This window comes from Orcinus orca, chromosome 11, assembly GCF_937001465.1.
Source record: "Orcinus orca chromosome 11, mOrcOrc1.1, whole genome shotgun sequence".
NCBI classification, from domain to species: domain Eukaryota; kingdom Metazoa; phylum Chordata; class Mammalia; order Artiodactyla; family Delphinidae; genus Orcinus; species Orcinus orca.
This window is the reverse complement of record NC_064569.1, coordinates 22,717,509-22,741,189: the sequence shown is the minus strand read 5'-3', so window position 1 is coordinate 22,741,189 and position 23,681 is coordinate 22,717,509. Positions and strand designations below refer to the sequence as shown.

At 37.7% G+C, this 23,681-nt stretch overlaps 1 protein-coding gene across 12 annotated transcripts in view; it reads right to left on the bottom strand.

Annotated features, from left to right (window-relative positions):
* Positions 1 to 23,681, bottom strand: part of PPFIBP1 (PPFIA binding protein 1) — a 176,092-nt gene that overhangs the window by 24,028 nt on the left and 128,383 nt on the right. For 5 of the 12 annotated variants that reach the window (XM_049694179.1, XM_049694183.1, XM_049694184.1 and 2 more), the window contains 7 exons: positions 19,394 to 19,486; positions 18,980 to 19,072; positions 17,501 to 17,615; positions 15,713 to 15,745; positions 14,206 to 14,267; positions 11,016 to 11,100; positions 7,425 to 7,579 (listed from right to left, as the gene is read on the bottom strand). In XM_049694179.1, the coding sequence (XP_049550136.1) occupies positions 7,425 to 7,579; positions 11,016 to 11,100; positions 14,206 to 14,267; positions 15,713 to 15,745; positions 17,501 to 17,615; positions 18,980 to 19,072; positions 19,394 to 19,486 (636 nt within the window). The remainder of the gene's footprint in view (positions 1 to 7,424; positions 7,580 to 11,015; positions 11,101 to 14,205; positions 14,268 to 15,712; positions 15,746 to 17,500; positions 17,616 to 18,979; positions 19,073 to 19,393; positions 19,487 to 23,681) is intronic. The other 7 variants (XM_049694185.1, XM_049694186.1, XM_049694182.1 and 4 more) reach the window with 6 other exon arrangements.

The following is a 23,681-nucleotide window of genomic DNA, read 5'->3' as shown; positions in this document are numbered from 1 at the left end:
CCCAAAACACACCATCAGACGTGGGCCTGCCCACCAGAAAGAAAAGATCCAGCCTCATCCACCAGAACACAGGCACCAGTCCCCTCCACCAGGAAGCCTACACAACCCACTGAATCAACCTTACCCACTGGGAGCAGACATCAAAAACAATGGGAACTACGAACATGCAGCCTGTGAAACGGAGACCCCAAACACAGTAAGTTAAGCAAAATGAGAAGACAGAGAAATACACAGCAGATGAAGGAGCAAGGTAAAAACTCACCAGACCAAACAAATGAAGAGGAAATAGGCAGTCTACCTGAAAAAGAATTCAGAATAATGATAGTAAAGATGATCCAAAATCTTGGAAATAGAATGGAGAAAATACAAGAAACGTTTAACAAGGGCCTAGAAGATAAAGAGCAAAGAAAGTTAATAGTAAGAACTAGAAGTAACTAAAGAGCAAAGAAACAATGATGAACAACACCATAAATGAAATTAAAAATTCTTTAAAAGGAATCAATAGCAGAATAACTGAGGCAGAAGAATGGATAAGTGACCTGGAAGATAAAATAGTGGAAATAACTACCACAGAGCAGAATAAAGAAAAAAGAAAGAAAAGAATTGAGGACAATCTCAGAGACCTCTGGGATAACATTAAATGCACCAACATTTGAAATATAGGGGTCCCAGAAGAAGAAGAGAAAAAAAAGGGACTGAGAAAATATCTGAAGAGATTATAGTTGAAAACGTCCCTAATATGGGTAAAGAAATAGTCAATCAAGTCCAGAAAGCGCAGAGTACCATACAGGATAAATCCAAGGAGAAAAACGCCAAGACACATATTAATCAAACTATCAAAAATTAAATATAAAGAAAAAATACTAAAAGCAGCAAGGGAAAAGCAACAATTAACACACAAGGGAATCCCCATAAGGTTAACAGCTGACCTTTCAGCAGAAACTCTGCAAGCCAGAAGGGAGTGGCAGGACATATTTAAAGTGATGAAAGGGAAAAACCTACAACTAAGATTACTCTACCCAGCAAGGACCTCATTCAGATTCGACGGAGAAATCAAAACCTTTACAGATAAGCAAAAGCTAACATGATTCAGCACCACCAAACCAGCTTTACAACAAATGCTAAAGGAACTTCTCTAGGCAGGACACACAAGAGAAGGAAAAGCCTTACAATAACAAACCCAAAACAATTAAGAAAATGCTAATAGGAACATACATATCGATAACTACCTTAAATGTAAATGGATTAAATGCTCCAACCAAAAGACATAAACTGGCTGAATGGATACAAAAACAAGACCTGTACATATGCTATCTACAAGAGACCCACTTCAGACCTAGGGACACATACAGACTGAAAGTGAGGGGATGGAAAACAGATATGCCATGCAAATGGAAATCAAAAGAAAGCTGGAGTACCAATTCTCATATCAGACAAAATAGACATTAAAATAAAGACTATTACAAGAGACAAAGAAGGACACTACATAATGATCAAGGGATCAATCCAAGAAGAAGAGATAACAATTGTAAATATTTATGCACCCAACATAGGAAGCACCTCAATACATAAGGCAAATGCTAACAGCCATAAAAGGGGAAATCGACAGTAACACATTCATAGTAGGGGACTTTAACACCCCACTTTCACCAATGGACAGATCATCCAGACAGAAAATAAATAAGGAAATACAAGCTTTAAATGATACATTAAACAAGATGGATTTAATTGATATTTATACGATAATCCATCCAAAACCAGCAGATTACACTTTCTTCTCAAGTGCTCATGGAACATTCTCAAGGCTAGATCATATCTTGGATCACAAATCAAGGCTTGGTAAATTTAAGAAAATTGAAATCATATCAAGTATCTTTTCCGACCACAATGCTATGAGACTAGATATCAATTACAGGAAAGAATCTGTAAAAAATACAAATACATGGAGGCTAAACAATACACTACTAAATAATCACTGAAAAAATCAAAGAGGAAATCAAAAAATATCTAGAAACAAATGACAATAAAAACATGACAACCCAAAACCTGTGGGATGCAGCAAAAGCAGTTCTAAGAGGGAAGTTTATAGCAAAACAATCCTATCTCAAGAAACAAGAAACAACTCAAATAAAACACCTAACCTTACACTTAAAGCAATTAGAGAAAGAACCAAAAAAATCCCAAAGTTAGCAGAAGGAAAGAAATCATAAAGATCAGATCAGAAATAAATGAAAAGAAACGAAGGAAATGATAGCAAAGATCAATAAAACTAAAAGCTGGTTCTTTGAGAAGATAAACAAAATTGATAAACCATTAGCCAGACTCATCAACAAAAAAAGGGAGAAGACTCAAATCAATAGAATTCAAAACGAAAAAGGAGAAGTAACAACTGATATTGCAGAAATACAAAGGATCATGAGAGATTACTACAAGCAACTATATGCCAATAAAATGGACGGCCTGGAAGAAATGGACAAATTCTTAGAAAAGCACAACTTTCTGAGACTGAACCAGGAAGAAATAGAAAATTTAAACAGACCAATCACAAGCACTGAAATTGAAACTGTGATTAAAACTCTTCCAACAAACAAAACCCCAGCACCAGATGGCTTCACAGGCAAATTCTATCAAACATTTAGAGAAGAGCTAACAGCTATCCTTCTCAAACTCTTCCAAAATATAGCAGAGGGAGGAACACTCCCAAACTCATTCCACGAGGCCACCATCACCCTGATACCAAAACCAGACAAAGATGCCACAAAAAAAGAAAACTCCAGGCCAATATCACTGATGAACACAGATGCCAAAATCCTCAACAAAATACTAGCAAACAGAATCCAACAGCACATTAAAAGGATCATATACCATGATCAAGTGGGGTTTACCCCAGAATGCAAGGATTCTTCAATATATGCAAATCAATCAATATGATAAACCATATTAACACACTGAAGGAAAAAACCATATGATCATCTCAATAGATGCAGAAAAAGCTTTCGACAAAATTCAACACATACTCTTGATAAAAACCCTCCAGAAAGTAGGCATAGAGGGAACTTACCTCAACATAATAAAGGCCATATATGACAAACCCACGGCTAACATCATACTCAATGGTGAAAAACTGAAACCATTTCTATAAAGATCAGGAACAAGACAAGGTTGTCCACTCTCACCAATATTATTCAACATAGCTTTGGAAGTTTTAGTCACAGCAATCAGGGAAGAAAAAGAAACAAAAGGAATCCAAACTGGAAAAGAAGAAGTAAAACTGTCACTGTTTGCAAATGACACGATACTATACATAGAGAATCCTAAAGATACCGCCAGAAAACTACTAGAGCTAATCAATGAATTTGGTAAAGTAGCAGCATACAAAATTAATGCACAGAAATCTCTTGCATTCCTATACACTAATGATGCAAAATCTGAAACAAAAGTTAAGGAAACACTCCCATTTACCATTGCAACAAAAAGAATAAAATACCTAGGAATAAACCTACCAAAGGAGACAAAAGACCTGTATGCAGAAAACCATAAGACACTGATGAAAGAAATTAAAGATGATACAAACAGATGGAGAGATATATCATGTTCTTGGATTGGAAGAATCAATGCTGTGAAAATGACTATACTACCCAAAGCAATCTACAGATTCAATGCATTCCCTATCAAATTACCAATGGCATTTTTTACGGAACTAGAACAAATCATCTTATAATTTGTATGGAGACAGAAAAGACCCTGAATAGCCAAAGCAGTCTTGAGGGAAAAAAACGGAGCTGGAGGAATCAGGCTCCATGACTTCAGACTATACTACAACGCCACAGTAATCAAGACACTATGGTACTGGCACAAAAACAGAAATATAGATCAATGCAACAGGATAGAAAGCCCAGTGATAAACCCATGCACATATGGTCAACTTATTTTTGATAAATGGGGCAAGAATATACAATGGAGAAAAGACAGCCTCTTCAATAAGTGGTGCTGGGAAAACTGGGCAGCTATATGTAAAAGAATGAAATTAGAACACTCCCTAACACCATACACAAAAATTAACTCAAAATGGATTAAAGACCTAAGTGTAAGGCCAGACACTATAGAACTCTTAGAGGAAAACATAGGCAGAACACTCTATGACACAAATCACAGCAAGATCCTTTCTGACTCACCTCCTAAAAAAATGGAAATAAAAACAAAAATAAACAAATGGGACCTAATGAAGCTTAAAAGCTTTTGCACCGCAAAAGAAACCATAAACAAGACAAAAAGGCAACCCTCAGAATGGGAGAAAATAGTTGCAAATGAAGCAACTGACAAAGGATTAATCTCCAAAATATATAAGCAGCTCATGCAGCTCAATATCAAAAAACAAACAACCCAATCCAAAAATGGGCAGAAGACCTAAAGAGACATTTCTCCAAAGAAGATATACAGACTGCCAACAAACACATGAAATGATGCTCAACATCACTAATCATTAGAGAAATGCAAATCAAAAGTACGATGAGGTATCACCTCACACCGGTCAGAATGGCTATCATCAAAAAATCTACAAACAATAAATGCTGGAGAGGGTGTGGAGAAAAGGGAACCCTCTTGCACTGTTGGTGGGAATGTAAATTGATACAGCCACTATGGAGAGCAGTATAGAGGTTCCTCAAAAAACTAAAAATAGAACTACCATATGACCCAGCAATCCCACTACTGGGCATATACCCTGAGAAAATCACAATTCAAAAAGAGTCATGTACCACAATGTTCACTAGCCCTATTTACAATAGCCAGCACATGGAAGCAACCTAAGCGTCCATCGACAGATGAATGGTTAAAGAAGATGTGTCACATATATGCAGTGGAATATTACTCAGCCATAAAAAGAAATGAAATTGAGTTATTTGTAGTGAGGTGGATGGACCTAGAGTCTGTCATACAGAGTGAAGTAAGTCAGAGAAAAACAAATACCGTATGCTAACACATATATATGGAACCTTAAAAAAAAAAGTTTCTGAAAAACTTAGCTGCAGGACAGGAATAAAGACACAGACGTAGAGAATGGACTTGAGGACACAGGGCGTGAAAAGGGTAAGCTGGGACAAAGTGAGAGAGTGGCATGGACATATATACACTACCAAATGTAAAACAGATAGCTAGTGGGAAGCAGCCGCATAGCACAGGGAGATCAGCTCGGTGCTTTGTGTCCACCTATAGGAGTGGGATAGGCAGGGTGGGAGGGAGAGGCAAGAGGGAGGAGATATGGGGATATATGTATATGTATGGCTGATTCACTTTGTTATACAGCGGAAACTAACACACCATTGTAAAGCAATTATACTCCAATAAAGATGTTAAAAAAAAAATTAGGGGATTTTTCCCTCTAAAATAGCTCTTATTCCTTAACTGATTCCTTGGGTTTTTTTCCTTTCCATTTCTTTGAGATATAATTGACATATAGCCACTGTACAAGTTTTAGGTGTACAGGATAATGACTTGACATACCTACACTGTGATATGATTATCACAGTTGAGTTTAGTTAAACTAACATCTATCACCTCATATAGATACCAGAAAAAAAAACATTTTTCCTTTTGATGAGAACTTTTAGGATCTACTCTCTTAGCAGCAGCTTTCAAATATACAATATAGCAATGTTAACTGTAGTCACCATGCTGTACTTTACATCCTCAGTACTTAGTTATAGCCAGAAGTTCATACTTTTTGACTATCTTCATCCAATTCCTCTTCCCACCAACTCCTTGTAACGGCATATTTTAGCTCTCTCTTACATTTAAAAAAGAAATGCTCTTTTCTCCTTGAATTCACTTTCATTCAATTCAAATTTCATATTCTCATTACGTAATTATGAGCAACAGATATAAAAAGTAAAGATGCCATTTGATTTCTTCTCGCTACTTACAATAAAATGTTAGAAGAGAGGTGACCAAAGAAGCAACTGTTAAATTTAAAGGAGCCAAGACTATTTACTTGAAAAATTAAACTGTTTCTCATTCCTAGTCTCCCTAGATGGAACATTACATACTAAAATTAAGAAATGGTTTGAGGGCAAAGATGAAGCACAGGTGCTGTCAGGAAAACAGTCTTAAGATGAAACCACAGGTGTAGCTTTGTGAAGACAGGAAAATTCAAGGTGGTGCTGTCTCATTGAACCTTTCAAAAAGATCAAAAACTCTAAAAACAAAGGGATATCTTATAGTGGCCTTACAGGGAACCTAAGGCAGTAAAGGGCTTTTTGAGAAGATATTTGCAGATATGCTTTTATCTAATAGAGTGATTAGGCTCAGTAGTTGTGGCACACGGGCTTAGTTGCTCCGCGGCATGTGGGATCTTCCCGGACCAGGGCTCGAACCCAAAATTTTCTTCCATGATCTTTTTTAAAAAAAACTGAAAGCAGTCACTTTTTATTAACTGACCAGATTACAAAAATAATCATGGTAGACATCTTAGTTCATCCTTCTAATAGACGTGTTGATCTGGTCTACCCTATTGCCAACATCTCTACCTTCTAAAAAGTGGGTGGTCTTTTTCTTCATTCCACCTCATGAAGATAATTTGAAGGGCCATAGGAAGGCGTCTGCTTCTTTGAAGCATTTTTCAACACTACAGATCCCGTAAATCAGATCCTCCATGCAGATGACGCCTTATTTACCAAGAAATCAATTAATCAATGTGTTATCTGTCAGGGCAATTTGCTTCTTTTTTTTTTTTTCCTGTACATGGGCCGCTCACTGTTGTGGCCTCTCCCGTTGCGGAGCACAGGCTCCAGACATGCAGGCTCAGCGGCCATGGCTCACAGGCCCAGCCGCTCTGCCGCATGTGGGATCTTCCCAGAGCGGGGCACGAACCCGTGTCCCCTGCATCGGCAGGCGGACTCTCAACCACTGCGCCACCAGGGAAGCCCGGCAATTTGCTTCTTATTGTTTTGCCATAACTACGCTTGTAGATCAGTTCACCTGCTGACCTCAGGTTTGGGTACCCCCATGCAATACATGGCTCCACAATCCCCAGCATGTTAACTGAAGTCCATCATCTTTCACAGTTACTGTCACACGTGACTAAAATAAATTTACATAATCTCACTTTACCCTCACTTTACTTATTCCTTACTTATTCTTTAGGAAGTAGATTATAACCTAGTACTGAAGATGACATCCATCTCCAAGGGATTCATATGTCTTTCCTGAATTACATAAGTGGTTTTGACATTGCCCAAGTGTTTACTTATTAATAAAGAGAGGGAAAAAACACACATTTCAAATAAAGAGCCGGAGGTCACAATAATTGCGGGGATAAAGCAAGTCAGTAATCCACCTGAGAAAAGAACCATGTCTTTGATGTTATCAATGGCACTTTCAATGACAGAGTCTCTTTAACATGAAGAAACTATTGAGTCTATAAATACCTCTTCTGGAGCACTTGTGTTAAATGGGTCATGACTGGGAGATCCCATTACTGGCGTAGATGACAGGTTTTTCTCCAGATCGCTAAAGCCCTGTGCGTCCAGCAAAGTGGAGAAGGAACTGGAAGGGAGCAGGTCTTCAAAGTCACCATCTTGGCCTAAGCAACGACAAAGCGGAAAGTGGACACCAGCAGCTTTTCATGTTTTACTTTTGGAGGAAGATAAGAATCCCAATTATCTTGAATATAAAAATTTTTCTGATCCCTAAAAATCAAAGAGTCAACTCCTGGCATCGCTTGAAGAACAACAACGTGGGACCTAGGAAACGGCATCTTAAACTGTGAGCACCTAAGGCCCAGGGACTCTTGGGCCACATGAGTATCCAGTAGTGGTATTAGTAGAGGTATTAATTACTAGTGGTTTAATAGACACAATCATAGACTCACAGCATTGATGTTAAAAGTTAACTTAGTCCAACAACCTTCCTGTAATTCTGTGTCAACATTTGGGGCTTTATAAATTTCAGTTCAGAAATAACCCAGCTGAGGAATACCAGTGGTACAACAAAACTGATTCTGAACAGCAACAAAGTCACCATTTAGACAACTCCATTTTCATCGCTACTGTGGTCTTGAAAAAACATAGAAAGGAAAAAAGGAAAAGAAGAGAAAATAGATGACCCTTTGACTCTTAAGAGGATCCTTTTTTGCCATTCATTTCATTTTAAAGTAGAAAGAATGGCCTAATGGAGAGAAGGAACCACATAACCAGCAAACCAGCAACTTTGAGAATTTTTTTACATCTCTAGAAATGAAAAGGATTAAGTGCTGAACAACAGTGCCAGATATTCTTTCTTTAGAAACAGAATGGTCCTTCCAACTATTCTCTGAATAATACAAAATGGCAAATCATATACTTGTTTAAAGATACTAACTAGACATAGCTTCTTAATTTAGGTTTTTATTAGATTTTTACTCTAATTTTATTAGAATTCAGGTATTCTTAAAATTCCCTGAGGATTGTCTAAATAAATATAAATCCTAGTGAGAAATCACTGTTTACATAACTCTTCAATAGAACAGGACATAATTTTCAATGGTTTATAAACATCTATCCTGCTGTACACGGTTAAAAACTATCTTTTTTAATTATATGCTTATATGCATAGAAAAAAAAGGCCAGAAAGAATTACGTGAAAATGCCAGCAATGATCATGCCAGTGCAATTTTGACTGACTTTTTACCCTTTTTATCTGTTTTCCAAGTGTCTTACAATGTAGTCTAATTACAGAAATCAATCTGCTCTTCCTTGATTTTTAAATATTAGAATTAGAGTGTTGAGATTCTATAAAATCAAACAATGTTTTAAATGCTATGACTATGTAAAAATTAATTACTTGAGAATTTGCAATATTCTTTAGAAGAGAGACTCCTGGGAAGGTTTAGAAAATGGTGAGTGGTAAGAATTGTCATAAGTCTACACTGATAATTAGAGGTTCATTTGCTCATTCAGATATTTATAAAGTCTTAATGATAGGCCTTCTGGACAAAAAGATGAAGATCCATTTTTTTCAAAGATCCTGGTCTAGGGCTTCCCTGGTGGTGCAGTGGTTAAGAGTCCGCCTGCCAATGCAGGGGACATGGGTTCGTGCCCCGGTCCGGGAAGATCCCACATGCCGCGGAGCGGCTGGGCCTGTGAGCCATGGCCGCTGGACCTGTGCGTCCGGAGCCTGTGCTCTGCAACGGGAGAGGCCACAACAGTGAGAGGCCCGCGTACCGCAAAAAAAAAAAAAAAAAAAAAAAAGATCCTGGTCTAAAGCAGCATTTTCTTTCTTTGTGAACCCATCAAGATTAAAATTTCAAAATCCGAGTGTCCCATGAGTACCTACCAAAAGACTTATTTCCAGCACTTACTTTTTTTTTTTAATAGCTACTGATATGTGTAATTCTAGGTAATTTCTTTTTTTTAAACATCTTTATTGGAGTATAATTGCTTTACAATGGTGTGTTAGTTTCTGCTTTATAACAAAGTGAATCAGTTATACATATACATATATCCCCATATCTCTTCCCTGTAGGGGACTCTTCAATAGAACAGGACATAATTTTCAATGGTTTATAAACATCTATCCTGCTGTACACGGTTAAAAACTATCTTTTTTAATTATATACTTATATGCATAGAAAAAAAAGGCCAGAAAGAATTACGTGAAAATGCCAGCAATGATCATGCCAGTGCAATTTTGACTGACTTTTTACCTCCCTCCCTCCCACCCTCCCTATCCCACTCCTCTAGGTGGTCACAAAGCACCAAGCTGATCTCCCTGTGCTATGCAGCTGCTTCCCACTAGCTATCCATTTTACATTTGGTAGCCAGCACTTACTTTCAAAGCAAATAACCCCAACTAGGCAGTGCTAATGAACAAGAGAACTTTCAAAGTTCTTCACATTTTTGTGTGTTTTGAATGACCCCCAAATCTTTGCCACATTTGTGGATGGCCAACTGGCCCATCAGCAGATAAAATAATAATAAATAGAACAAAATGCATACTATCTTTACCTAGATGTTTTACTTTTTTTTTTTTTTTTTTGTAGTACGCGGGCCTCTCACTGTTGCGGCCTCTACCGTTGTGGAGCACAGGCTCTGGACGCGCAGGCTCAGCGGCCATGGCTCACGGGCCCAGCCGCTCCGCGGCATGTGGGATCTTCCCAGACCGGGGCACGAACCCGTGTCCCCTGCATCGGCAGGCGGACGCTCAAGACTGCGCCACCAGGGAAGCCCCAGATTTTTTAAAAACACATTCAAAGCTGAACACAATCCTCCTCAACCACTTCCATGTTCCTTCTCTAGGCTTCCCCCTCTTGGTAAATGGAACCATCATCTGCTAGTTGCTTTAGTCAGAAATGTTGATCTTTCCTGATGCCTTCTTCTTCTTCACTCTCCTCATCTAGTTCATCACACTACTGAGTTGATTCTAACACCAAAATACGTTTCCAATCAGCACCATCAGATCTTCCCACTGCAATACTGCAAGGGCCTCTTGATTGGCTTCCCTTCCTTCCAACACTGCTGGAATAGTCCCAGTGGTCCACAGTCCACGATGGTCCATTTGTCACAAAGATCATGCGGCTGACTTGTTCAGACCATTCAGTGGATCCCTCTGGGCTCGAATAAGAGCTGAACTCCTCACTTTGCATGACCCGGCCGTGCTCACCTCTATTATCTCGTCTTGTCTCACTCTCCCCCCTGCTCACTACCTTCTAGGTACACTGGTCTCCTTTTGTTTCTTAATAAACACACCAAGGTCTTCTTTCCCCGAGGCTCTTGCAGGTACTGTCCTTCTTTCTCTCTGCAACGTTACCTAGTCAACTCCGTGGAGAGGCTCTCTCTGGGCAACCAATCAACAGTGTACTCATCAGCTGACACACTTTCTGGCAGAGAACAGATGCCTAATAACATCACTGAATGAATGAAAGGAGCAACCTAACTTGAAATAATGGATATACTTCATGAAAGAAATTGAGGCCAAATGTAAAAAAGTTCACAGCCACTTAAAAATCAAGTAAAGCAGAGAAGTCTTTAGAGCTACACTACCTTTTTTACCTTGGGCCAGTACCACTGTATCTTGCATTTTCTTATACCTGTTCAGGCACTGTCGAAGATCTTCTATTTTCCGATCCTATTAGTAAAATAAATTATCATCTTTAATATTATGATTTTAAAACAACAAAAGTAATTGTGACACAAAGAATAAGTAGACATGAATTATTTACATTATTCAAAGAATGCTTCTAAACTTTAGTAAAACTGGTAATGTTCAGAATATTTTGCCTACATACGTCAGAGACATAGAAAAAGTACCTCTAAAGTTAGAGATCCTATCCTTCAGCTGCCATCTTTAAAAAACAAAAACAAAACAAGGTAATAAGACACAAAACAAAACAAAAAAAAAACAAGAAAAAAATCAACTTCCTTTACTCTCCTAAGGCAGAGCTTGAAAGAAAGATCTACACCTGCTACCTTTACCAGCTGCCATTAATCACCATCTGGCTTTTCCCTTCTCCAAACACTCCACCAGAGCTGCTTCAATTACTGATCAGTGACCTTCTCTTTACTAAAAACAATGGACACTTTTCATCCTTTTTCTAATTTGACTTCTAGATGGCACCTGATTGACCCCCACTCTTTCCTTCTTTCACTTTTCTCTCCACTCTTTCTTTTCTTCTGTTTTGATTTGTTAATTCCTTGACCAGATAAACATTCTACTTCCATAACCCCCACTATCTTCCCAACCCAGAATATAAAATGTTAGAGCTTCAACGTGTTGTCCTTTACCCTCTTCTCTCTTCCCAGGCCCTCAGTGTGGTAAATTATAAAAATGGGCTCCCTAGCTTCCCCGACATGGATTTGGGGCATGGCCATGTGACTTGCTTTGGCCAATGATATATAACAAATGTGGTTCAGAGCAAAGGCTTGAAAAGTATTTGCACATTGGGGCTTGCCCTCTCTTGCTGCCCTAGGGAACCCTGAGGCCACTACATGAAGAAGCATAGGCTAGTCTACTGGAGGATGAGAGACCATTTGGAGAAGAGACAACCCAGCTGGGGTCAACCTAGACCAGTCAATCACCAGACATGTGAGTTACACCATCTTAAACCATCCATCCCCATTCTAGCCACCAGCTAATGGTAGAGATCAGCAAAGCCAGCCCAGACTAGAAGAGCAATCTAGCCCACCTACAATAGTATGAGAAATAATAAATGTGATTTATCATGGAGCAAAAGCAAACTGACACATGAACTATAGTTTTGTCCCCACCAATCTATATATTTCAACTCTACATTTCTCCTAAAATTGATGGGGTTCACTCCCCACCAATCTATAATCCTACATTAATCCTAAAATTTAGGTTGATTTTCCAATTTTCTATGAGATACCTCCTTGTAATGTCCCATGAACACATCAAATTGAGTACATCTAAAATGAAGCTCATTATTTGCCTCCAGTATCTCGGTCTCTGCTTGGATTCCCTTAACTCTTTTATGGGCACCATCATTCACCCCACTGCTCAAACCAGAAACTTACTCCCAAATCCAAAGATTTAAAAATCTTGTCGACCTGTGAATTTCTCTAAAATCCCTTCCTTCCTTACCACTTCACTGCCATTGCCTTATTTCAGCCCGTCTTCATTTCTCACCTATTCTAACAGCCTCTTAATTCTTCTGTCTTCATTCTCCCTCCCTTATTCTTGCTTCCATTCTGCCACTGGAGTTAGCTTTCTAACATGGCAATTTAATTATCTTACTGTCCAAGGTCTAAAGCTGAGAACCCAAATCATTACATCATTAGCCTTGCCACAGCACTCTCTCATATACCCAACTCCTCGACCTGTATCTCCTGCTCCAGAACTTTCCCAGCACGCACTGGCTGTTGTTTCAAGCCTTGGTTTTGAGACATGTTTTCACTCATGGATCCTTTGCCCAGAATCCTTCATTTTCCTGATGAATGACTCTTTGCTCTCCCTCAGAATTTGCCCAAATATGTCCTCTTTGAAGACTTCTTGGAACCACCAAGAAGTTATGTCACTCTCGCTGCTCCTAGAGAAGTTTGAGCATCTAGTAAGCCCTCATTCAACATTGGGAGTTTCATTTGTTATTGTTGCTTTTTGAGGGAGAGAAATTAAAACCAAATGAATTTTAGTGATTTTTTTTCAAATTAAATCTATGTGGGGCAGCTTGCTAATGACTTTTCTTTTTATTTGATGTGGGGAAGACTAGCAAAAAGAAACCTATATATGGGTAGGTGGGTAGGAGAAAGAGTTTATTTCCATTGAACAAAGAACAAAAAGAATGAAAGGCAATAAATAAATATACAAACAGAGTAGGCAAGAAAGAATTAGAAAAGAAGTTTATGATGAGAGAAAAAGATCAAGATAAAGTTCTTTGGCATTTGCTTGGTTTTTATTTCCTTGAAATTACTCTTTTCATGGGAAAATGTCTCCTTGTTCTATTCATTAAAGGACACGAGGGGAGAGCAGTTCTGATGACAGGAGCTGAACCTGCCTGCTGGGTATATGGCTGGTCAGGGAAGCCAAGAAGAAGCGTGTTTCCTTAGTAGGGTCCCTGCATCCCTGCTCTTAGCAGGATGAAGTAAGGAGAAGCAACAGCTGGAGGAAAGGCCCTCTTGGAGACCTTGGCATTAGGTGAGCATAGCTAAAACAAAGCCGAGTGCCATCCTTGATTACATGGTGCCTGTGCTTGTTTCCTGGTATCTCACCATCAGGAGAGCAGAGATAATCCCAGATGTGAAAGAGGCCAGGAGTGTGAAGGAAATAACATGTTCCTAGAGAAGAAAATCAACAGGATCATGAAGCTAAAGTTGCCATGGCTACCTCCTTCAGAGTTCATAGGGCAGTCCAGAATTTCCAGGGACCACAGAAAGGATGTACTATGGCCTGTATCCTTTGTCTCATTTGTCACCTGAATATAAAGAGCTGATCTGATAACCTGAACATTTTCTAAATTCAGGGCGGTGGTTGGGAGGGGTAGATTCTCAGTGGAGCCAGTGCTGCTGGTCTCCATTCCTGTCTGTGCAGCACAAGTACGTCTATGACCCGCCCCCCGAGAGCAGGCCCACTTGGGCAGGAAGGGAGAATGCTTGCCTCTTAACGTCAGCTGTGTTTAGGCGATGTTCTTTCAAACTGGGATATCTGATGAGAATGCATGGAATGATCAAAATGATGTTATTACACGTCCAAATAAACACTTAAATTTCATCTAGTTACCTTTTCTTCATTTGCTGCCATCAAAGACTCCACAGCCTTTTTCATTTTTTGTACTTCAATATCTGAAATATCACAACAGCAAATCAGAAGTCTGTTTAGTTAACTTGTGTGACAATAACAAGAAGCTACTGACTCTTCAGATCGAAATGTTGCAAGGTAAAGATGTTAATGATTTGTTCCACTTTCTTTTTTTTTTTTTAAAGGCACATTTACCATTCATATTCTCTTTTAGGGAAAACCTGAAAAATGAACACTTTCTAACTCACCTTAATAGTCATCATTCCAGAAAGAAAACAACTACCCTCTCTCAAAGGAAGAACAAAATCCTCATAAGAACACTGAAGATGAAATTTCAGTGCTATAACAATAAAAATACAGGGCTTTCAAAGAAGAAACTTATAAAGCAGGTGAAAGCAATGAATGGTGTATATATGACAAGAGCAGAGAAAATGATGTTCGGTTATAACCAAGATGGAGACACAAATGGTAAGAGCCTGAAGGAACGTGATATTTACATGAGTATCATGCTAAGCAGCTGGCTGTAGGTTCCATACAGAAGGATAACAAGTACTTTGCTTCATCTATAAACTTCATTTCCAGTACTATTTTAAAACGTTTTTAAACAATACTATTTTAAAAGGCCAAAGTAAGTGATTCTCCTTAAAATGTGACACTCAAATACAAAAGCATGTTACTTTAGTAATAAAAAAACAAACATTTTAAATATGGAAAGTCAACCCAAACTGAAATCACAAATTAAAAAAATTGAAACAGAGGAAAATGTTCAGCTAAGGTTGTCTGCTTTTGAGGACAAAAAAATACTACTGAAGGTAAATTTTAAAACAGTGGTGCCTCATTCAGCTCTGATACAATACTTTCAATTAAGGTATACTGTTTAGGAACTGCTTTTCTTCTTTTTTTTTTTTAATGGCAAATTCCCTTAAGAACTTAATGTCTGGAGGAAAGTCCACTAAGGCTTTATCGATTACACTGCATTAACTCTAGTCTCTGTTAGTCAGCCTGGGTACAATTTCTTTTGTAACACAAGAGGATATGTTTATAGAAGCCCTTAATATAGATCTCAGTGAAAAAGTGGGCTACAAAACATTGGAAAACAAAAGCAAAGTTCAAAATAATCTTCAACTGTGGTAGACCGTAAAAACAGTAGGTTTTCATAGGAGTATAAACATTATTTTCTCCTCTGACCCTGTATCTCCTGGGCCACGGAGAAAACGTTTCCTCACCTCCACCACTCTGGGTGCTCTGCTATATCCTGCAGAGCAAAAGGGCTGAACCAGGAGCAATAAGCAAAACGGTCTTTTACTCCTTGTTTTATTGTTTGTTTATTTGCCCTCTATTTTGTATACTCTGAAGAAATGGGGAGCTTATCGATGAAGCAATTTTACATCTTTGGGGAGAGAAATGTTTTAAAAACACATGCAAAGAACAGTCCAAGTAGTACTTTTGGTGAATGTAAAGGCTGATGGAAATACACCAAAAACCTTACTTTTGTCTTTGAGCTTCTTTTTAAAATTTTCATCTGTGCAGGAAAACCCATTGAATTGGAAGTTAGCATACATTACAACAATAAGTAATATTTTAAAAGCACTATTATTTGGTCTCCTTTTACCTAAAATAAAGAGACTCTAGCCTCATAAAGACTGAATATTAAGCATTATTTTATGACTTTAGGACTGATACTACAATATAACATGCCCTCTGTGAGGTTAGAAAGAGAATCTAATGTAGTTAATCAGAAGATGTAAATCTGAGTTACTACCTCTGTTACTTCACCTTTCTGAACCTTGATTTTCTTGTATTAAAATTGGGCCTTTGGAGTACAAGTGCTTCTTACACTAACTGTGATGAAAAACCAGCTAATGTTGCATTGGTTGTTTTTTACATTTCCATTACAGTCTGATATGTGACCCTCCTGAATGTGATTAGGACATTGCTTATGTCATATTCATCTCACTGCTCAAGTTCAGCAACACTGAAGTGGTCCATCTCCTCCTGTTCACCAAGATGAGTCCACTGATCATGCAGGTAGATGTTATGGCAACATCAGATTCCACGAAGTTTCTAAGCACTTGCTCTTAGTGCCTGGCTGTGTACTGCTGACAAGTGGTTCACAGACCACTGCTACTGCTAGTCCTCAGATCCGACTTTGGGTAGCATTACTCTAGCATAGCCAACATAGCCTCTAGCCCACATAGCCTCTATGATTCCATTTTTTTCCTTAGAATCTTGAAAGCATGACCTGTCTGTGAGTGTCCTTGAAGAACATACATTCTACACATGCCAAAATAGAGGGGAAAAATCCATTTCCCTCAATGTTGGATGAATTGAGTTTTCTGATGGAGAGGGGATTGTGATACCTACAGGTAAATAAAGCCAGGGTATTCTAGAGCCAAGAAGACTTTGGAGGTAATCTAATTCAAGCCCCTCATTGTACAGACAATAATAGATAAAATAGACAAAACAGATAAAGCAATAGATAAAAATGTACCAAATCTACACTAACTGGAATTTGTTCTGTTTTGAATGAGTCAGAACTTGCTTTTGCCGTACCATTTGTTATAACAAAGAAAGGTTAAATTTGACCGAGTGTTGTCAGATGTTACAGGCATATACACTTCCAAATATAATTTTTTAAAAACCCACATTTCATTCAAGTTATTTTCTAGCGGGTATAACCTACATTATGAAAAATTACAGTCCATATGATGTCCAGGACAAACCTCCTCAATTTATGAAAACAATTTTTTGGATAAATTCATACAGTTTTCCCAAAACGGAATTAACCTATTTTGCTTTCTAGAAGGTTGAGGGCTCAATGCATGATAAGAAATGTTCATTAACTTTCCAAAGATACACAGCCTTCCCTCTCTCCTCTCAAAAAGGCAGGCAAGGTTCCTAAATGCCTTACTTTATGTTGTCTCAAGTTCAGTTCAGAGGGGAATAATCTTGGGACATAGTTTTGGTTCCTTTTAATTCTTTTTGACACTTCCTTGTATTGCAATTTGGACATGATGGGAATTTACCGTGTAATCTAAAATAAAGTCCCACTAAAGAAAAGAGGTGCCCTTCTCCAGCTGCTCAAGAGGAAGTTAATAGATGCTCAAGCACAGTAAAGAGGCTTGGAGGAGTCCCTGCAGTCCTGGGCCCAGATGGCCTCTGCTACTCCTCTCTCTCTTAGATGCTAATGGTACACATCATCTAACATCAGTTTCTTTTATAGATCTTGGACGACTTTAACAAAACAAGAGAACAAATGTTAAATACATATTCTTACCTCGATCAAGAATTTCAATCCCTTCTCCTTTCATCTTGCAAACCAATTTTTCTTGTAGTCTTTTTACTTCAGATTCCTTCTCTTCCAGCTGTTCTTTTAGAGATGCCAGTTCCTCCTACAAATGATGAATTCGTTTAAAAAGAGTAGATTATGACTAAAAGGGAATATTCAGAGAGTCTGTTAACTCTTAAGTCAATAATTAGTTTTTGTGAATGAAACAAAAAACTACAAGAATTTAGACGCAAACTTCAGAAATCAGACAGTGGCAATGATAAGCAGGAAGCAAGACAATTAATAAAAGTACAACTTATAATAGTTATGGTATAATTATTTCAAGTTTCCTTGTGACCAAATTAAAAATAAATCTTTTAAAGTGTGATTAGGACTAGGGCAGCCCTAAGGTTTAAATTTTATGTTAGGTAAAAAATCTGACCAAGTTAATCAAGGAAGATAATCATTAGATGCTTAGTGTCATACAAGCAAAACAAAATGCAAATTGGAAAATAATATACTAGACTTGCTTGACATTTATTCAGCATTTCAAGATGGCACTCATGTTCCCTGGACAAGATAGAGCTTAATTAGTGGGTAAGGTAGCACGCGATGAACAACTTTAGCCAAATCACGGGACTAAATAATTCATCCTCATCACTAAGGTAAAAGAATAGAATCTCCTACAACAATGGAAAAAAAGAGATTTAGAAAACAGATTTTAAGTCTTTTTTTTTTTTAAACTACACAACTATTTAAGACCCCAAATCCAATGTGCTATTTACTAATGTTTGTTTCTGTTTCATTTTGGTAAAGAATTAGCTTTGACAAATTTAAGTTTTGCTGGCTGTATTTAACCCAGGAAATAAAGCCATGCAATGCTAATAAGTACACCTTTATTTTTCTTAATATAGTTTCAGTCTCTAAAGATACGTACTATGTTTGGTATTATGAGAAGATGTAGCTCTCCAATGGAGCTAAGAAGTTGGCCCTGTAGTTTTTGTTTGTGGTAGGAATGGACACCAAATACAAGGAATTTTCAGTAGCACTGGCAAGAAGTGCTGCCTGTTCTCACTGTGCTTCTAAGCAGTAACTTCTACTCACTGCCATGACAGAGTTAACCGATGCACACATTTATCGCCAAGAAGGAAGAAAACAGTGTCTACTATTGATACCAGAATTCTTTCACAGCTGAATTGCTGCAATTATTTTACTATGCTTGAATCTCAGAGAGTCCAAGAGAGTGAGATTTAATTTATAAACGAATACTTTTATTTTACCTGCTTATTGTTTTTCACTATTTCATATGTTTCTGAAAACAATATTAGGGATTGTATTGTCCCTCTAATCAGCTTTAAACATATTTTTAAAGAACAGGTGACACACACACAAAATGAATGCACACACCACTAAAAACACCATCACAGCAAAACAACACAAGCCAGAAAGCAACAGGCCATGGACCCCATTACCCAAGGTCTACTACACCTTCAGGGACTCCCACTTTTGTTCCATCCGCTGCTTTTCATACTGCATCTGACCCACCTTGATTTTCATGCTAGAAAGTTTGGCCATTAAAGACTGGTAGAGAGACAGGAGGGAAAGAAAACTACAGATAGAAAAAGACAAGCTAAGTAACCAAGAAAACAGTATCAGTTTATAAAGGAGGTTAGATAATTAAGAGAAATGACAGGTTACGTTCTATCAGATTAGTTAAACCCTGATTCTTATTCAGAACAGTAGTGTTTAAATTCAAGATGGTCTCCAGCTTGGGGAAAAACTTCATTCCCTTGTAAAATGCCTTCTCTATCATATACTAAGTAGAAAATGTATTTTATTTATATTATTGATTGTAGATAGTGAGCCATTTATATAAAAATTTTTGCCATTGTGAGAACTTACTTTGGTAGATTTCAGCTTTTTTTCATTCTGAAGTCTTTCATTGTCCATTTCAGTGACTCTTAACCTCAAATCATTGATCTCCTGCATTAGCCCCTGTCCAAAAAGCGACAAGGAAATACATTAGGAAACCAGTAACACACTTATCTACCAAAATAGCAGCTTGGAAATCTTCAGTCAATAGCTCCTGAGTTAAAGCTGGATGAATGAGATCAGACAACTGAAAATGAATGTGTCTCCTTGAGAATTAAAGCATCTTTCCATTGAAAACATTGCCTCTGCCCTAAAATGATACGATTGATTATGAAAATGAAAGGTGACTAAAATTTTAAGAAATGTAGCTGATCACTTACTATCATTGTGCAAATATTTCTAGACTAAAAATCACTATATGAACTCTTATCTTTTAAAATAAACCAGAGAAATTTTCTTTAGTAAAGTCACTTACTTTTAGAGACTTTTCAGTGATATATGGATATTTACAAAAATACTTTAATAATTTCTTAATTTTTCTACAAAAAAACAGATTGTTCATCAGCCCAATCTTGGAGAATCAAATGAAATTTAAACACTTTAGACCAAGGATTCACAACTTGAGGGTAGATGAGGGCCTTATCGTTTACAAATATATTCAGTATCATAATAATTTTATATTTGGAAAATGAAAAAGAAAGCAATCCTAATGTTTTCATAATACAAATACAATCATACAACTTTTCTACTTTTATTTAAAAAAAACTAATTTGTGGGTTTCCCTGGTGGCGCAGTGGTTGAGAGTCCGCCTGCCGATGCAGGGGACACGGGTTCGTGCCCCGGTCCGGGAAGATCCCACATGCCGCGGAGCGGCTGGGCCTGTGAGCCATGACCGCTGAGCCTGCGCGTCTGGAGCCTGTGCTCCGCAACGGGAGAGGCCACAACAGTGAGAGGCCCGTGTACCACAAAAAAAAAACCAAACAAACAAAACTAATTTGCTAATAAAATTTGTCTAAATATTCTGAGCAATAGTGACATATCTTTGTCCAGAGCCCAGAAAATAGGAAAAGGAAATTAAAATGTGAAACAATACCAACTCATCCAAAAGAAGGGCTCAAATACTCTGTGAAGACTTTTTTTTTTTTAACCACAAGGCATGAAAACCCCACCAATGGTTAACGTGTTTTTTTTCCTTTCTTTTCAAGACATTTATTCCTGAGCCACAGATTCACAGACAGAAGAGAATTACACAAGAATGCTGTAAAAAACAAACAGAACAACGCAATAAGAAATAAAAGCTTTTTATTGAGGGATTATTCTAAACTTCTAAGTGTAAGAATTCAATCTCACAGGGGCTAGAAAAAAGGATGCTGTTGTGAAATACACTTCTCAGAAAACCTACAAGCTTTTAAATTGTAGTTTCTTGTAAAAGGGGGAAAAGTACTACCTAGTATTATAGAATAATTACTTATTAATATTAATTATAATTACTATTAATACAATGTTTCAATAAGAGGATATCTATTTTCTCCTTTTATGAATGAGGTAAATAACTGACATCATTTAATAACATTTTAGTTGTGAGTCCTTATGTACAAGTTCAGAATTCAAGTTCAAGGAAAAGGTCAGTTTCTCCCATTTATTTATCTCCCATTTATTAACCATCTTTGCATAATACGAATTCTTAGTAGCCTTCCTTAATCAATCTGGTCTTTCTTATATATATTTTCCCACTTTCTTATTGGTAAAAAACAGCTTTGGGGCTTCCCTGGTGGCGCAGTGGTTGAGAGTCCGCCTGCCGATGCAGGGGACACGGGTTCGTGCCCCGGTCCGGGAAGATCCCACATGCCGCGGAGCGGTTGGGCCCGTGAGCCATGGCCGCTGAGCCTGCGCGTCCGGAGCCTGTGCTCCGCAACGGGAGAGACCACGACAGTGAGAGGCCCGCGCACCGCAAAAAAAACAAAACAAAACAAAACAAAAAACAGCTTTGAATTCTATTGGATTGTTGTATTTTACCACTTCCTTTAGAAACAGTGGCAATTTGTAAAGAAGAAACAAATGAATAAAATAGAATTATAAATTGAGGTCATTTTTCTACTAAAAAAAACCTACCCAATCATGCTTTGTAGCAACACCATAAATACGAACATAAATTTCTAATCTGAAAGAAGCCCTATCTTCCCATGAAAAGTCAAGCTGGAAAATCTGGAAGTAGCTCCTTAACATGAAACTTTGAAAAATGTAATACAAATTATTTCCAACTAACTTCTTATCAGAAGTTCAGTACTGTTTTAAAAAGAAAATCCCTGTTATCTTTTCCTTTTCAGAAAACTCCTCAGGGCTCCACAGAAACTCATTTCTGATATCTGTATTCTTACCACAAGGGGGCACCATTGAACGATGCCAAACATCTATCAGCAGTTCCTGGGACAGGCAAGCCCTCAATCTTCCAAAGTTTCAAGACTCTTACCCCAAGTCTTTTGGAAGTATCTATACTTCTTCCCCCACTCCAATGTTTTCTTAGAAATTCATCTCCAAATAATCTAAAATTCTAAGACAATGAGCATTCTATGCTCATTCTAAGAAAATGAGCATATTCAATTTTAATTTTTTAGTTTTAATTTTGAACACTATTTTCATGTTTAACAAAGTTTATCATATATCCCATAATCTCTGAGTATGTGCATGCTACATTTTAACAATAGTGTTGAATGTTTATTAGAAAATTATCAGGGATTACTACAAGTTTGATAACAAGATCACCTTCCATATGATTGAGAGAATGCACGAGCAAAGCAAGTAAACCCCAAAAAAGGATTTATAAAAAATGCAGACAAACTCAAGAGATGTAGATACTACTCTGGGGTCTTACAAAAAAAAAAATCCTAAAACAGCTACTTCAATTTAGTCCCAATATTTGGTTAACATCTCATATCCAAATTAACCACACCTGTGCCGGTTAAGACTTTCCCTAAACTTTGTGTGTATAATAAGGCCACCTCTTAATGCCCCAAAACGATAAACTTCTTTCCTGACACCAGAGTTAGCTCCACTGCCATGTTATCCATCTGTTGACTGAATTCTACCAATGTGTTCTGTAGCAGCTGTGGAGTCAGGGAAAGACAGAAGGGAAAAGAGGAAATATCCAAACAGATTTTTCAAGAAAGCACAAAAGCGAGAATTTTAATGAAAGTAGGTAACTTCCTAAGTTTTGTTTTAAAAGCCCCAGTCTCAATTAAATGAAAAACATACTTATATAGGTGACTGACAAAGAGCTTTAAGATTAAAACATGAGCTAAGCTGGGGATTTCCTTTTGTTACTGAGCAAGTAATACATATACCAAGACTTTCCATTATAGTTACATCTTCGACAGAAAATTTAATTTTAAAAATAACAATGGAGTAAACCTTATTGCATTCAGCTCAAGGAAGGACTTTCACACAGTGGATAACATATGTGGATAATATATATCATATCGTGATGGCATGGAGTGAGCATAAAATAAATATTTGATATGAAGATAGAGGGGGAAAGTGAGTAAATGATTTCTCCTCTCTCCTTCTTGGTACCCAATTTTCTAATTCAGTATGACACCTCTCCATACCCCAACTGAGGAAACAAAGAGAAAGGAAGAGATGGCCCTAGGAGAGAAAAAATGTCTACAGTTCTTTACACTTATTTTCAAATGAACAGATTTCATTTGGATATGCTCTGAACTCCGCCTTGACAAAAAAGCAATTAACAAATTAGAAAACCTGGATTAACAATAAACTAGGTCAAACAAACAAGAAAGCATGCTTAGCCAGGAAAATGGGTATTTCATGTTGTAGAATCTACCCTGAATTTCACAAAAGTATACTGAGCTGTATTTATTTGGAATGACTTACATGTGGATTAGACCAAAAGTAGAAGGCCAAATTAAATGACCTCTAAAACTCTGCGATTTTTATGATTACATAATGAAAGCATGTTTGCCATACACATTTAAAAATCTACTTACTATAGAGTAAGTAATCAGTGTGCTTAAATAAGAACTACTAGTAAGATCATGCACTTGAACCCATTATTTCCACAATGAAGAGAATCAGTATGGATGGACAGATGGATGCATGGATGGCTAGAATAGATAGACAGAAGCTCCAAATGCCCGAAAGTCAAAAGTATTTCTAAAGGCAAGTGAAAGGAGTAATATTTCATATCAAAAGTCTCAAAATAGGGCTTCCCTGGTGGCGCAGTGGTTGAGAGTCCACCTGCCGATGCAGGGGATGCGTGTTCGTGCCCCGGTCCGGGAAGATCCCACATGCGGCAGAGCGGCTG